Source organism: Globicephala melas, chromosome 11 (assembly GCF_963455315.2).
Source record: "Globicephala melas chromosome 11, mGloMel1.2, whole genome shotgun sequence".
In the NCBI taxonomy this organism is placed as follows: domain Eukaryota; kingdom Metazoa; phylum Chordata; class Mammalia; order Artiodactyla; family Delphinidae; genus Globicephala; species Globicephala melas.
Window position 1 is genome coordinate 55703542 of NC_083324.2, and position 17334 is coordinate 55720875.

General features: G+C 36.6%; 1 protein-coding gene across 5 annotated transcripts in view; it reads right to left on the reverse strand.

Annotated features, from left to right (window-relative positions):
• Nucleotides 1-17334, reverse strand: part of CMC1 (C-X9-C motif containing 1) — a 76795-nt gene that overhangs the window by 48324 nt on the left and 11137 nt on the right. For 4 of the 5 annotated variants that reach the window (XM_060308980.2, XM_060308983.2, XM_030830014.3 and 1 more), the window contains exon 2: nt 6775-6864. In XM_060308980.2, coding sequence (XP_060164963.1) covers nt 6775-6864 — 90 coding nt within the window. The remainder of the gene's footprint in view (nt 1-6774; nt 6865-17334) is intronic. The other variant, XM_060308981.2, reaches the window with a different exon arrangement.

Consider the following 17334-nt stretch of genomic DNA (forward strand, 5'->3'; position numbering starts at 1 on the left):
TTATTTTCCGCAGACATACAAGATTTCTCTAAGAATGTATTTAGTAAAAATATAACTATTTGTGTGTATTTTCAAGAAGTTTACCAGTTACAGACTCTGATTAGAATCCCAATCACAACTCAAGGATCATCAGATAGCTTAAATGAAGTGTGATCTCGTACTCAGATTTTACATACAAGGGCATGGTACTGTTTAAAGATGACACTTAGTTTTGGATTAATTGCTCATAAGATGAAAGGATTTAAGTCTATTACAGTAGCAAAATAATTGAAAGTCGAATAGCTAGGAAACTAGGAAAATAATACAAACTTGTTAATACTGATAGAAGTTATAACTCACATTTTTATTAATAATATTTACTCATTTTAACAAATACTTCTAAGTTTCAAGCCATGTAATTTTTTGGTTTTGTGTTCAAATGTAGACTTTTCACTCTTATACCTTCAGAGATGAGTTGCATAAATCAGTTGTTAAAAACACTAGATTCATCTGCTCTGACAATATTCCCTGCTAATTTAGTCAATTAAAGATTTAGCTGAAAGTGGGGTGGGTGGGTGATGAACTGGGAAATTGGGATTGACATATATACACTAATATGTATAAAATGGATAACAAATAAGAACCTGCTGTATAAAAAAAATAAATAAAATTCAAAAAAAAATTTAACTTCTAAAACTAAAACATACTGCACCTTTCTTTGTGAAAGAAGAACTAGCCATTTTATTCAAGAGGAGTACTAATGTCCAATTACAGATAATTTTATTACAAAATTGCCATTATTCAGAAACAATACCAATAAGTCAAGACAATCATTAAGTCCTACAACAGAAGTGTGAATTAATAAATGTAACTGAGAACTACTAAGTCAATGAGCAATGACCATATCATATACTTTGTTCAGTTTTAAAAATCATTCAGCTGTACTTGTGACTGACAGAGGTCTATTATTTGTGATGCCACTGGCATGACATCAGCCCAACAGACATACATAATAACTTTGACTGAACACAATTATTTAATTAAGTATTATAAAGTTATTAAATACATAATAACTTTTACTGTGTCCATGTGCAGAAAAGAGTTACCATGGCAGGCCTGACACCGCTCTCCTTAGACAGGCCTGCTTACAAGGCTGGCCCTTAGCTGGTGTCAGAACCTGGATTTGGGAAGCATTCCCACCATTCCCTAATTGATGAGAGCTGCTCACTGCGCCTAAACTGTCTGGGTAAACCACGTGGTTTGAGTTCAACACATGCTTTCCTTCTGGGAGTCTGGAATTTTGGTACATATTATGCAGAGGCTGCCACATTGACTGACTCCCAGTTAAAAGTCTGAGGACCGAGTCTCTAACAAGTTCCCCCGGAGACATTTCACACGTTGTCACAATTCAACCATGGTGGAATTAAACTCACGCTGAGTGGCTCTACCAGGAGAGAACTCTAGGAAGCTTGTACCTGGTTTCCTCTGGACTTCGTCCCATGTGCCTCTTCCCTTTGCTGGTTTTGCTCTAATAAATCTTAGCCATCAGTATGACTATATGCTTAGTACTGAGTCTTTGTAGGAAATCACCGAACTCAGGGGTGATCTTGCGGACCCTGACACAGACCAGTGTAGGTCCAAAGAAGAGGACTTGTGCCTTAAATCTCTTTATATTTCTTAGAATATATAACATACTCTTATACATAAAAGATACTCATATTTTGTGATTTTATATATTATCCTCCTAACATATCCAAACCAGTCTAAAGATGTGTTGAATCTCTACATCAGTGTAACTTAACATTGGTGAACCGGTTAAATGGCAAAAATACATGTGATAATACACGTACAATTCAAACAACAAATGAAAAGCTCTGGGCAGGTTCAGGTAACAGAGTTGGATAGAAGATTGATTACTTTGACCATTTACAGTCTGCAGTCCTCCAATTTGTTTTAATGATGTCTTGATAGTTCTCTGCCTGCAAATATCCTAAAGAAGATCCTGGGGCTTCCCCGGTGGCGCAGTGGTTGAGAGTCCGCCTGCCGATGCAGGGGACACGGGTTCGTGCCCTGGTCCAGGAAGATTCCACATGCTGCGGAGTGGCTAGGCCCGTGAGCCATGGCCGCTGAGCCTGCGCATCCAGAGCCTGTGCTCCGCAACGGGAGAGGCCACAACAGTGAGAGGCCTGCGAACCGCAAAAAAAAAAAAAAAAAAAAAAAAGAATATCCTAAGCATTCTTAATTTGAATTTCTTTTTGTGTTAATTCATCCATCTTTGGAATTTAGCAAAATATAACATATTTCAGTTGTGTGTGACTGATAAAGACGGCAGGCATTTTATCAAGCTTCTGTGTTATTTAACGACAGTTCTGTGATGTGTCAAATAAACAATCCATGCTTCCTTATACTTTATACAATTCCTGTAGAACCAATCCTACCTATTGGCCAGTAGATCAAAAAGACTGCCACAGAAAACAATGATACAAAAGAAACATTGAAATATGATAAAAGAAGGCCCAAGGGATGAAAGGAATGAGTTGGAGAATATATCCAGGTTAAAGAAAGTTCCAGGCCACCCCTGATGTCAAAGTACTTTTCTGGTCTTGATCTGTCATAACAAAAAGAAAAAAAGGTTCTTACTATTTTTAAGGCAAACTTCTTTACTCAGCATAGAGATGTTATATCAAATGCCAATTATGCATTTCAAAAAAGCAAAGAAATACAATGAATTTTTACAAAACACAGCAATTCGGTGACTCTTTTTCTTATGAAGTCTCTATTTCCAGAAAAAAAAATTTATAGCACTAGAATGCATACTTTACCATTATGTATGAACAAACAATATTTTTTAAAATATTACTAACATAGAAAATATAAATCATTAAATTAGTGAAGAGTCAAACACATGGGAAAAGTCACAGAGCAGGAAGTAGCCTCCAGAGGTCATCAAACCATCCTCCTAAAACACTACACATTGGTAAGTCCCCGATTCAAGAAAAAGCAATGATTCCACCATCACACTTGATGGAAGGGGACTTCTGTTTTGGCTTTTGGGAGGTGGTGGCCATTCTAGAATTTTTCTTCTGTACCATTCCCAGCGTATTCAGCATTCATTGTGTTACTTTGGTCGTTTATTTTAGTGGCTCTACTCACTGCCACTAATACCACTGGCAAAAGAAGAACATTATGAAGTTTTCTATTTAAATCCATTGTTCAACTGCCTTTCTTTTGATGTATGCTTTACCAACAGAGTTTATAATCTTGTGAAAGTTTATGTAGTAGTGAGATCCAGATTCTCAATTCTGTATCTAATCCCCAAGTCAAGCCATCTTTATTCATCAAATCAAAACTAAGTTATAAAGGAAAAAGTGATGAGCATTCTTTTTCTCTTCAAAAGGAAACAAAAAAAATCTATTTTATAAAGACAAAGATTCTCAAGTTGACACCAGTTTACTACAAACACTGCTTAACTGTCACCCAAAAGCTGAGACTTTCTTGTTTCAGGTTATAATTTTCATTATATGGAAATGGCAAGGTTACCATGACTTCATAAAAATTAACTGTAGAATTAGAATCTTGTAATTATAGATAAAAGTTAAATTTTAGAAGTATCAGGGGCTATAACAATGAAACATTCTAAACATTATCCACTACTTAAGACAAATTTTAAGTGTGTTTAAACATAAGGTGAAATGTGCAATGCAGACTAAATCAGTGTAGAGTAAAAACCCAATAGTGTACATATAGATAATGAAGGGATCAGGGAAGCTGGTTAAAACTTATAATGAAGAGAGAACTAGTAAGAATATAGCAACCTGGCTGAAATTGATATTCATTAGGGTACTCTCACATCAATAGGGAGCATTTGGATGCTGTGGTCTTTATCAGTGTCCCAGCTGGTAATGGCTGAAGGTTAATGCCTTACCCCATTCTGTTCAATTTTCTATCCTAATTAGCCCTCCAAATCTATAGCTGTGAGCACCAAGTGTCTGTGCTCAAAAGAAACTAATTAATGCTAGCAAATTAGATCAAGTCCAAAGATCCAACAGCCAAACTCTTAGTTAAATGCTCCTTGTTAATAGGAAGTGTAGCTGTCAATAACTGCTGTTGGTGACTATAATGAGGCATCCTTTTTTTCATTGAAAGTGATTTCATTTCTCTTTGTCACTGGAAAAGCTGTTCCATTCCCTTCACAAACCTAAGTTGCTGGCAGCCTGACCCAATTCTTATGATCAGCCAGGTTGAAATGACATGAAAAAATAAAATAAAATCAAACAGAAAAGCTTTCCTACATAATCATGTTTCAGGAATTTAACAGAAAATCAGATCACTTATTAGAATTCCTATATCTTTACTCAAGAACTGTACAATTAGGATGCATAATGCTTTTATGTAAAATCCTGTAATTATTTAATAAAACAAAGGCTATAAACAGTAAATAAACCACAATGGAAGTGTTCTGATTCTAAATTCCGTCTTATTGTTCAGTTTAAACGTAGCTGTTCTGCTCCCACTTGAGCAATGCCAGTTTATGTTCTCTCCTAGTTCACATGGTTAAACAGGAAGATCATTCTTTTATAAAATAATCAATTTTAGATTCTAAAACACTGTTTTGGACCATATGGCCTGACAAAAAATCGATATATGATATCTATAAAAATTCAAATACTCAAAGATCATTTGTTATAACGTGTTCTAGTAGGGACAAATGCATTGAAATAACTCAAATGGATCTCAAATTTTAAGATGCTTTCAGTCTTCAGAAGATTTTAAATATGGTTAAAAAAAAAAAAAAGATCAACATCCTAAGCAACTTAAGTTTTGATAAAGAAGCAAAAACTAAACATTTTCTTTTCTGTACCATTACAAAGTAATAGGTGTGTAACACAAATATTTTAAAGTTATACGCTATTTCTTTCATTTCAAAGACCAAAGTTTCATTGCCTAAGAGCAAAGCAAAGGTAGTTCTGAAACCCAAACTCGACCATTTCACATTTTCATCTGAATCATGTAAGAAATCTGTAATTGAGTTATCTAGCTTTCTTTCATTCTAGATATCAGAATAACATGTTACAAAACCCTATAATTTTATTATCCATTTTTAAGTTTTATCCTCCCTCACCTGAATCCGGATATTTTTTTAAAGTCCTATGAGGCAGGTGGAGGGTTACCTCTTGAGACCATCAGCATGACACCCGCTGACGCCAGGTGTGCACTGAACCCTACCCGCAGGTGCCAACGGAGTAACTTCTCCTGCCATCTGGGGGTGGGGGAAAGGAAGGTGCTCTGATTATACAACTAATTCATAATGAAACCAAGACCATCAAATGATACTAATAAATTACTGATAACTTGTTAATAAATTTATTTACAGATGGATTTAATTCAAACCTGATTTATAGGTGGATTTAAAATGGGAATAGCTCATGATAAATCATTTAAGAAAAAGAAATGACCATCACACAATGTCAATTCTGAGGAACTATTCTTTTATTGCCTTTGTCCATCAGTCCCAGAGGTCATTCTCTAAGGAGATAGCATCTAAGGGACAGAAATGTGCCTAGCACCCAAATGTTATTGACACAGTCCCCAAACTACAGCTGACACAGCCTGGCTTCCCGCAGAGAAACTTGCCGGGCACTGCAGCCCATCAGCCCCACTAAACATTACTGTGGTCCCTCAACGAAGGCTACAAGGGATGCTGGGAAAACAGTCCACGTCAGCACAATTTTACCACTGTTTCTTTGCCATGGACATTCCAAGAGGAAGATTTTTTTTTTAATTTATTTATTTACTTATTTATTTTTGGCTGTGTTGAGTCTTCATTTCTGTGCGAGGGCTTTCTCTAGTTGTGGCAAGCGGGGGCCACTCTTCATCGCGATGCGCGGGCCTCTCACTATCGCGGCCTCTCTTGTTGCGGAGCACAGGCTCCAGATGCGCAGGCTCAGTAGTTGTGGCTCACGGGCCTAGTTGCTCCGCGGCATGTGGGATCTTCCCAGCCCAGGGCTCGAACCCGTGTCCCCTGCATTAGCAGGCAGATTCTCAACCACTGCGCCACCAGGGAAGCCCCCAAGAGGAAGATTTTTATTAAAAAAACATTTCTACAATAATACTGCTATCTGCTTTTCTAATTACCCACCATTTATGGCCTCATTTTTCATCTTCTACGCCTTTGTATTTTTCACTATAATATTACATATTAATCAACATATCTCTAGATTTATAGAATACAGGCATATTTTATATTAAAACATTTTTCAAAGAATACATGCATATGTGGGTGTCTAGTGCATGCATTTACATAAATATCTTCTGCTCAGAAATGTAGAATATAGAAAGGTTTTTTAAAAGACTTGTAAGTACTACTGAGATTCCATTAACAATTCAATAATAGACAACAACGCCAAAGAAAATCATCTTAGACTATATTCCTATATGAATATGTTGATAGAGGAAAAACAGGCACACATTACATTTGATGTTTCTTCTTTCCCTATCAGAATCACCAGAATAACTTGTTTCTCCAAAATATGAATACAAGTTTTTCTCTCTATATAACTGTACATCTGGGAAAAAATGCTTTTTACTAGGAATCTGGGAGAATATTTTTAAATTGTAAATGAATTGAACACTGCCTGGAAGTTCTGAAAGCTGAAATACTGGTATCTGAGTGAAAGGGTAAGAAGCAATTCATACATATTAATTCATAGACTACTTGATTCCAAGGCTAAGGATTAAATTCAGATCATGTTATAAAAAACGTATTTGATCTTCATATGAATATTTGAATCTTACCTTGAACTTGTTCAGAACATCTCTCTCGGGCCTTTTCTCTCATTATTTTGGGGATCAAAACATCTTTTTCAACATGTCTGAGATGCTGCTCTGAAAAAAAAAAAAAAAGATCTTCCTTTAATATAGTAAAGTCTCAGGTAAATCACCAGTTTAGGGGAAAAATAAGCACTCTGGTCTACTTAAAATAAAAGCCTAGGCAAATATATTAAAAAGTGACTCTTCTATGACCTCATGAAATTGTGACTCTTTAGTCGCTGAAAATCATTCTAAATATTGTTTTATATATAAAAGAAAAAATGTGAGGGTGTAGGCAACATCTTTCTAAAACATTCTGCAAACTATGTTGCAACACTTATTTGATAACACATTCCATGTAGTCTTGGCAAAATTAAAGTCATAAAGTGTTATAATTTTTTAATTCATATAATCCACAAAAAGAGGATTTTTAGCAATACAGTACTGAGATCCAAGGATAGATGAAGAGATCCAAGATTAAGAGACATGTGAGTAGTTTCTCCACCCAGTAACAAGGGTAGCTTAAGAAAGAGCTGGCAGAAGAAGAAAAAGTGGAACTCGTGTGCATAGAAAAACAAACTACAGGAGGTTTCTGTGCACTTTAAATAGAACTACCTCAGTTAGACTAACACAGCAGCCGAAGCACCTGCTCCAAACTCCCACCTGCTCCTCAAATTCCTAGAGAACCCTGAAATCCAAAGGGGTAAGTATCCTCCAAATGATCAGGAATTCTGAAAGGCAAAAGGCAGATGAGATCAGATTAAAGGAGGCAATCTTATCCCCAGAGTTTTTTCCCAGGAAAAAACTGATACCAAAAGTAGGAAGCGGGCTTCCCTGACGGCGCAATGCTTGAGAGTCCGCCTGCCGATGCAGGGGACACGGGTTCGTGCCCCGGTCCGGGAAGATCCCACATGCCACGGAGTGGCTGGGCCCGTAAGCCATGGCCGCTAAGCCTGCGCGTCCGGAGCCTGTGCTCCGCAACAGGAGAGGCCACAGCAGTGAGAGGCCCGCGTAACGCATAAAAAAAAAAAAGGTAGGAAGCATGCTCCACGCTCTGAAGCAGCAGAAACGGGGAGAAGGAGACATCCCTAGAGGAAACCAAAGCATTAGTGGTCGAAATACCACAGCAGGAGCCAAAGGAGGTCACTCTTCTGCTGCCTTCAGACCACAGGTAAAATAAGTAAATACAGGCACTTATCTCCATAAGATCAGAAAGTCTCTCAGTATCTATCTAGTGACACTTAAGACCAGGAACCCCTAAACTTTTCCTGGTTCCCAACATCCTCTGGATGCAGCTATGAAGTGATACAGTATTTGTAGAGAGGGTAAGAGGGCATCTCAAAAAGCAAACAAAATCAGCAACAACCAAACAGCCAAGAATCACCTAAATTTGTTGAAGGACAACACAGTGAAAAGGAGAACCCAACTGTAATTAATCAAGAAGTAAACAACTCCTAAGAGGGTGAAAAGAGTAAAGAAAATAAGATTTTCAAATAAATATAATATACTGAAGCAAATAAAAAGACATGAGTTCTCAGAAAGAAACAAATCATAGGTCACCTAAATGCACTTTGATGAAATATCTGAAGCTCAAAAATCCTAAAAGCTTCTAAAGGGAAAAAAAAAATCACCACACAGAGGAACAGGACCAGATTTACATCGTGTTTCACAGGCAAGATGTGGATGCAAGAAGATAATGATGAAATAACATCAAAGTTCTCAGAAAGAATTACTTTATATCCAAGAATTCCAGAGCCAATTAAGAGTGAAATTAAAGATATTTTCAGATATGTAAGAACTGAAAAGTTTCTCTCTTTCAACCCCACCGAAAAAGAAATGATCTTTATCATAGTGTGACAAACCAAGCCACTAATCCAATGTGGTGATGGAAAACAAGAATCCTTCTGTATGCACAGGGCGCCCATGGGCAGGAGTTCAGGCAGGTAGAGCAGAAGTGACTCTTCTCTGCTTCTGTGTCTGGGGCTCATCTGGGAAGACTCCAGCCACAGGCCCTGACTTCAATAGCCACAAAAGCTGGGGCTGGAGGATTTACTGCCAAGAAGACTTCTTTCTTCACATATTTATCTGATGTGTGGACTGGAAAGGCCAAATCACCTACACAGGGTACAGTGGGTAGGTGGCCTTTTCTGAGCCTGTTGTGGAAGCCATGCAGCCTTGTTCCTGCTACCTTATATGTTGATTTCAAGTCACTGGGCTCAGCCTACACTCCAGTGGAGGGAGGGCCACATCACACAGAGCCTGAGAGAGGGAAGATACTGTTGTAACCTTCTTTGTAAAATAAAATCTGCCACAAGAAGTAATAGAGAATGTATTCTGATCAAATAAAATGAATCCATGATGTACAAGTGTAAATATATAAGGCATATTAGAAAACATACATTTAAATTTACATGTTAAAACTGTAGAGTACTTGAACAACATCATCAACTAACTTGACCTAACGTTTATAGAATACTCCACTCAATAACAGCTGAATATTTACCAAGATAAACTATAGTCTGGGCTAGGAAACAAATCTTAATAAGTGTAAAAGAATTCAAATCATACAAAGTATGTTCCCTGACACCGGTGTATTTAAAGTAGAAATCAGTAACAAAAGGATCTCTTGATAATCTTCAAACATTTGGACACTAAATAACACACTTTAAAATAACCCATGGGTCTAGGAAGAAATGAAAAGGGAAATTAGAAAGTATTTTGAAATGAAAGAAAATATATCAAAATTTGTATGAGGCAGCTAAAACAGTACTGATAGAAAAATTTATAGCACTAAAAGTTTACATTGGAAAAAACGGATAGTCTTAAATCAATGACTTAATCTTCCACCTTGAGAAATTAGAAAAAGAATAAAGAAACACAAAGCAAAGGAAAGAAATAATAAAACCTAAGCATAAATCAATGAAATAGAAACCAAAATAAACAAGCAAAATGATAAAGAAAAGCAATGAAACCAAAACTGGTTCTTTGAAAACATTATTAAAACTGATAAACCACCTTGCCAGTAAAAAAAGGGAGGTCACAAAGATCAGAAATGATACACATTTTTATATAATAATAATGTATTTAAGTGATCTTTAAATGTAGGTCAATAAATTTGACAACGAAGATGAAGTGGACAAATTCCTTGAAAAACACAAATAACCAAACCTAACTCAAAAGGACATATAACCAGCAGAGCCCTGTATCTATTAAGAAAATTGAATCTGTAGTTAAAAGCTTTCTCACAAAAAAATTCCAGACCCAGAGAGCCTCACTGGTGAATGTGGCCAAACATTTAAGAAAGAAATAATATCAATTCCATACGAACTCTTTCAGAAAACTGCTCTGAAGCCAGCATTACCCTGATACCAAAACCTGATAAGACATTACAAGAAAAGAAAACTACAGTCCAATATCCCATCATGAATACAGATGTAAAACTCTTTACAAAAGATGAGCAAATTGAATTCAGCAATACAAAAAAGGATAATATCTCATGACTAGGTGGGGTCTATCCCAGGATTGCAAGCTTCACTTAATATTCAAAAGTCAAGAAATGTAATTCATCATATTAAAAAACTAAAGAAGGTAAGACACGTGGTTATGACAAGCCACAGAAAATACATTTGACAAAAACCTAATATCCATTCCTAATTAAAACCCTCAGTAAAGTAGGAACAGAAGGAAACTTCCTCAACAAGATAAACGGCATCTAAAGAAAAACCCACTGCTGATATCATATTTAATGGTGAAACACTGAATGTTTTCCTCCTAAAACAGGGAACAAAAGATAAAGAAGTCTGCTCTTACCATTTCTATTCAGCATTATACTGGATGTTCTAGCCAGTGCAATAAGGCAAGAAAAATAAAAGGCTTCCAGATTGAAAAGGAAAAAATAAAACCATAGTTACTCAAAGATCATATAATTGTCTATATAGAAAATCCAATAGAATCTACAAAGAGTTACTAGAACTAGTATATGAGTTCAGCAAGGCTTCCAGATACAAGATTAATATACAAAAATCAAATGGAAATGACATAATAAAAAGTCAGAGGACTAGAAAATAATTCAATAATAACCTTCCAATCTATAAAATAGAAAATGGCTTTTTAAAAAATGAACTGGGGCTCAGGAACCTGCAAGACAAGAAGAAAAGATCTAACATTGATTTTACCACAGTCTCAGAAAAAGAGGTAAAAAGAATGCAGGGCTGAAAAAATATTTGAAGAAATGACTGACACTTCTACGAACTAGTCAAAAGACAAAAACCTATTAATTCAAGAAAACAGTTAAAAACCTAAAGAAATACACACCCAGACAAATCATAATCATACTTCAGAAAATGAGAAAGAAAAATCTTCAAGGTGCAGGGCAGAAGTTGAGACACAGATGTAGAGAACAAAGGTATGGACACCAAGGGAGGAAAGCCACGGTGGGGAGGGGATGGTGGTGTGCTGAATTGGACGATTGGGACTGACATTTATACACTGATGTGTATAAAATTGATGACTAATAAGAAACTGCTGTATAAAAAAATAAAATTCAAAAAAAAAATCTTCAAGGCATCAGAGAGAAATATAGCAGAACAAAAATTCAAAAGACAAAGGCTTTCTCTTCAGAAACCAGAGGCCAGAAGGAAGTGTCACAGTATTTTTGAGTACTAAAAGAAAAGACCTGGCAATCAAAAATTCTATAACCAGAAAAAATGTTTTTCAGGATTGAAGACAGAATAAAGATAACTCAGAGGAAAGGAAGCTAAGGTAATTTCTTGCCAGCAGACCTGTTGTAAAAGAATGGCTAGAGGAAGTTATTCAGACAGGAAGGAAATATTAACAAAAGGAAACGCAGAACAACAGGAATGAAGATAGGACAACACAAAGAATAAATGTAATAAACTATTCTTTTCTCGAATTTTAAAAATTATTTTTGACAGAAGCAAAAATTATAGCATTCTCAATGTATATAGAGATAATATTAAAGATGACTTCCGGATAAAGGAAAGAGGATAAAGCAACTTCGGTGGTAGTAAGATATCTACATTTTATTTGAAATATAAAATGTTGATGCTAGTAGACTGTGATAAGCTATGTATGCATAATGTAATCTTTAGAACAACCACTTAAAAAAACTAAGAAATAAATTCAGAAACCATACAGATAAATCAAGTGGAATGGAGTTAACCAGACAGTAGTAACAGAAAGATAGCAGGAAAACCTCCTGACACCTGGAAATTAAATGACACACTTCTAAATAATTCATAAGTCGAAAGAGAAAGTAAAAGAATACACTGACCTGAATAAAAATGAAAGCATAACATATCAAAATTTGTAAGACAAAGCTGAAGCAGTGCTTACAGGGAAATTTATAGCAATAAATGCTCATATTTAAAGTCTCAAACCAATACAGTTGACCCTTGAACAATACGGGTTTGAACTGTGAGGGTCCACTTATACGCAGACTTTTTCCAATACATGGGTACTACAATATTACACAATGGCAGTTGGTTGAATCCACCACATTTTATTAGGACAGCATTACTCAGATACCAAAAGCAAATCAATATTTTTTTTAAAAAAAGCCCTAATATCCTTCATGAATACAGATGCAAAACTCCTCAACAAAATATTAGCAAATCAAATCTGGCAATGTATAAAAAGAAAAATACACCACACCAAGTGAGCTTTATTCCAAGGATGCAAGGTTGGTTCACTATTTGAAAAACAACCAATGTGATCTATCATATTAACAGTGTAAAAAAGGAAAGCCATAAGATCACATCAATTGACGCAGAAAAAAACATAAAATTCAACGCTATTCATTAAAAATGAACAAACAAAACTCAGTAAACTAGGACTAGAAAGGAACTTCTTCAATCTAACAAAGAATCTGCAAATAATCTATAGCTAACATTATACTTAATGGTAAAAGACTGAATGCTTTCCCTTTAAGAACAGGAACATGGAGTAAAACTGCATAGAACCATACACACAAACATATGCATGTATATAAAAACTGGTGAAAACCGAAAAGGTCTACTGTCTAGTTAACAGTATTGTACCAACGTCAAGTTTCCTGCTTTTGATATTTGTACTACAGTTACGTAAGATTTCACTGTTGGAGGAAGCAAGGTGAAGGGCACAAGAGACTCTACACATTAGTATTTTTTATAACTTCTGTGAGTCTGTAATTATTTCAAAATAAAAAGTTAAGGGAAAAAAACTGCTAGAAGAAATCACAGGAGAAGATCTTTATGTATTTGCAGAATATTTAGACTTGCTTACCCTCGACCATAAGAAAACAATTCAATTAGAAACGGGCAAAATATATGTATCTAACAAAGGACTTGACTCTAGAATATATTAAAAAACTCCTAATTATCAATAACAAAAATAGAAACAACCCAATAAAAAAGAGGCAAAAGGCTATAGTGGACACTTCAAAAAGAAGATACACAAAACTGTAAATATATACGTGAAAAGGTGCTCAAAATCATTAGTCATTAAGAAAATGCAAATGAAACATATGATGTCATTTCACACCCACCAGAATGACTAAAATGAAAAACAGTAATGACACCAAATGTAAGGAAGAAACATGGAGCAACTGGAACTTTCATACATGCAGGCGGGAGTGTGAGATGATAAACTTCTTTGGAAACCTGCTTGTTAAGTTATAAAGTTAAATATACACCCAGCCTATTTTCCACTCCCTAGGTGTTCATTTACCCAAGATAAACTAAAATATATGTCCAGAAAACAACCTGTACAAATCAGTTTATAGAAGCATTATTCATGATAGCCCCAAACTGGAAACAACCTAAATGTCCACTGAATACTATTTAGCACTACAAAAGGATGAACTACTGGTTTACTCAACTTGGGTGAATCTCAAAAATTATGTTGAGAAAAAGAAGCCAGGCACAAGAGTACATACCATAGGATTCAAGAACATGCAAAACTGGGCTTCCCTGGTGGCGTAGTGGTTGGGAGTCCGCCTGCCGATGCAGGGGACACGGGTTCGTGCCCTGGTCCGGGAGGATCCCACATGCCGTGGAGCGGCTGGGCCCGTGAGCCATGGCCGCTGAGCCTGCACGTCTGGAGCCTGTGCTCCGCAACGGGAGAGGCACAACAGTGAGAGGCCCATGTACCGCAAAATAAATAAATAAATAAATAAAAATTTTAAAAAACACACCAAAAGTTAGTTGGGAAAAAAAAAAAAGAACATGCAAAACTAATCTACAATGATAAAAATCAGAACAGTAGTTATCCATGGGCATTGAGACGGATATTCTCTGAGGGATGTCCTGTTTGGGGTATATGCATTTATCAAAACTCACAATCTGGGCTTCCCTGGTGGCGCAGTGGTTAAGAATCTGCCTGCTAACCCAGGGGACTTGGGTTCAAGCCCTGGTCCGGGAAGATCCCACCTGCCGCGCAGCAACTAAGCCCACGTGCGCAACTACTGAAGCCCGCGTGCCTAGAGCCCGTGCTCCACCACAGCGAGAAGCCTGCGCACCGCAATGAAGAGTAGCCCCACTCACCGCAATTAGAGAAAGCCCTCATGCAGCAATGAAGACCCAAAGCAGCCATAAATAAATTTAAAAAAAAACTCACAATCTGTAAATTTCACTGTATATATATATATATATATATATATATAACTTCAACTGACAATATGTTAACATTAAAACATGATACGAATCTATACTCACAGTGGGTGATTTTAACAAGTTAACTATCAGAAATTAAATAATTAAGTAGACAAGAAGTTTTATAACTTTCTCCTTCGAGAGACTATTCATCTTTTATTAGATTTATTTCTATCAGGAAAGGTATCTTTTCATAAATAATATGTAATTATTTATTGCTGGTAGGTAGGTTCAACAAAATTTTTTATATTGCCCTTGTAACCAATACAACCTTACTTAATTCTCATTAATTGTAATACTCTGCCAATAGATTCTCTTCCAATTTCTTTTTTTTTAAATAAATGTATTTATTTATTTTTGGCTGCGTTGGGTCTTCATTGCTGCGCACGGGCTTTATCTAGTTGCGGCAAGCAGGGGCTACTCTTCGTTGTGGTGCGTGGTTTCTAGGCACACAAGCTTCAGCAGTTGTGGCACATAGGCTCAGTAGTTGTGGTGCACGGGCTTAGTTGCTCTGCAGCATGTGGGATCTTCCCGGACCAGGGCTCAAACCTGTTTCCCCTGCATTGGCAGGCGGATTCTTAACCACTGCGCCACCAGGGAAGTCCTCCAATTTCTATATAGACAATCATCAGGAAAGCTCTGTACCTTTCTTTTTCAATTCTGTCTATGTCTTTTAGAAGAACAGTGAGTAGTAACCAGCAGCACCTGTCTTGAGTGCTCAAATTCTGCTTAGAATTTTTGAAGTTATCCTCATGTTGAGATCTGCCTGTGACTTTACTCTATCTTTGTGTTGTTTTGGTATCAAAGTCACATTATTTAAACAATACATTAGGGACTTCTTTTTGTATTCTCTGGACCCCTTTGTATAAAAATCAAGATTATTACCAGTCCTTTGAAAGTTTGGTAGAAACCACCTGTGATGGTCAGCTTTATGGGTCAATTTGGTGAGGTGCTAGTCCCCAGGTATTCACACAAACTGTTGCTGGGAGGGTATTTTGCAGATGTGATCAACATCTTTAATCAGTTGACTTTAGGAAGATCATCCTAGAAAATCTGAGTAGGCCTGATTCAATCAGTTGAAAAGCCTTCAGAGCGCACTTGAGATTCTCCTAAAGAATTCCACCTGCAGACCATAGCTTTGGCTCATGACCAAGAGTTCCAGAGCTGCCCTTCCTGACACCCTGCCCTACACATTTCAGACCTGCCCAACAGTCAATCACATAAGCCAATATCCTGCCACGTATATGTGTACATGTGTGTGTGTACCTGGTTTAGTCAGGGTTTGGGAGTATGTATGTGTGTGGGAGATAGACGCAAAGAGAGTTTTAACTACTGATACAATTTTCTAAGGGCTTTCTATTTATTCTTGAGTCAGTTGCAGTTTTTAGTAAGTTTGTATTTCTCAAGGAAACTATCCATTTCATCTAAAATTTCAAAATAATGATATGAAGACGTTCACATGACTTCTTGCTCTTTACTACACCTATAACTGTATCCCAATTTTCACTGCCTATGCCAGGGGGTCAACAAACTTTTTCTGTTAAGGACCAGAGTGTAAATACTTCAAGCTTTGTAGGCTACAAACCACCTCAGTCATGTATACTCCTTTTATTTATTTATTTATTTTTAACAACCCTTTGAAAATGTTACTAACCATTCACAGCCTACAGGCCTTACCAGATTCTGCCCAGGGTATAGATTGCTGAACTCTGGCCTACATTATTGATTTATGCCTTCTCCTTTTCCTTAGCTTTGCCAGAGCTGCTATAAGATGAGAAAAAGAACACTAGCATACAGAAGGAACTGCAAGTATGGGTGGAGAGAAAAGGACAGATCGAGAGGGAGGCTCTGGAGGAGTGGTGGGACCTGAGGGGACTAAGGAACCAGAATGAGTCAAGGCAAGCTTCCCAGTTTTCTGGCTCCAAATGAAATGTGACCACTCACTGAGACAGGGAGACAAAAGAAACCCCAGGTGGTTCAGGGTAGACAAGCTGAATTTGAAGAGCCTGTGACACATCCTGTGAGTGGAAAGCTGGTATCTATTTGGAGGGAAGACAATAAAACTGGGGCAGTCTCCACACACTTCTTTTCTCCTTGTCTACAGTGAAAACCATATTTAGGCATCAGTAATTGACAGTATTATTACTGAACAGATTAGAAGAAATACTGTGATATGCTGATCTACTGTATATAATCAATTTCAGAATGTGATCTCTTCCTTTCACTCATACAGTTTTAATCTATACAACTCACCTATAATGTGTCCTGATGAACCCACTCTTTCTCTACACATCTTGCAGTGGTCTTAGATAAAGCACTAATTTTTTAAATTAGCTCCCTGAATAAAGACATAGCTTTGTGATACTGAACCATTTTTTCCATAAGTAAATTATAATACTGATTACCTAAATTTACCTATATTATAAATTCTAGGTTATAATATTCCTCCAGAAACATTTTTTAAATGGCTTGCAAGAACTCCTTCTGATCATTCTTCTAAAACATATGGCAAAGAAAATTCTAGAATCATATAAATATTGCTTTAGATTTTCTATACTCTTGGTGTTAAATCAGAAATAACAGACTTGAGAGTTCCCTGGAGGTCCAGTGGTTAGGACTCTGCGCTTCCACTGCAGGGGGCACAGGTTCTATCCCTGATCAAAGAACTAAGATCCTGCATGCCATGCAGCGCCCCCTCCCCCCAAAAAAAACAGACTTAAAAATATATAATTAATTCTGATACCACTTGGTAGCACACTTATCATTAAATGTCAATTTTTAATTAATTATGATTTTATACATATTTCAAAGTTTCCCTCAACACTACAAATATTATAGATATGGCACTTTTTATTCACAAAATTACAGGGTGATTCCCTCAATGTCAATATGATGC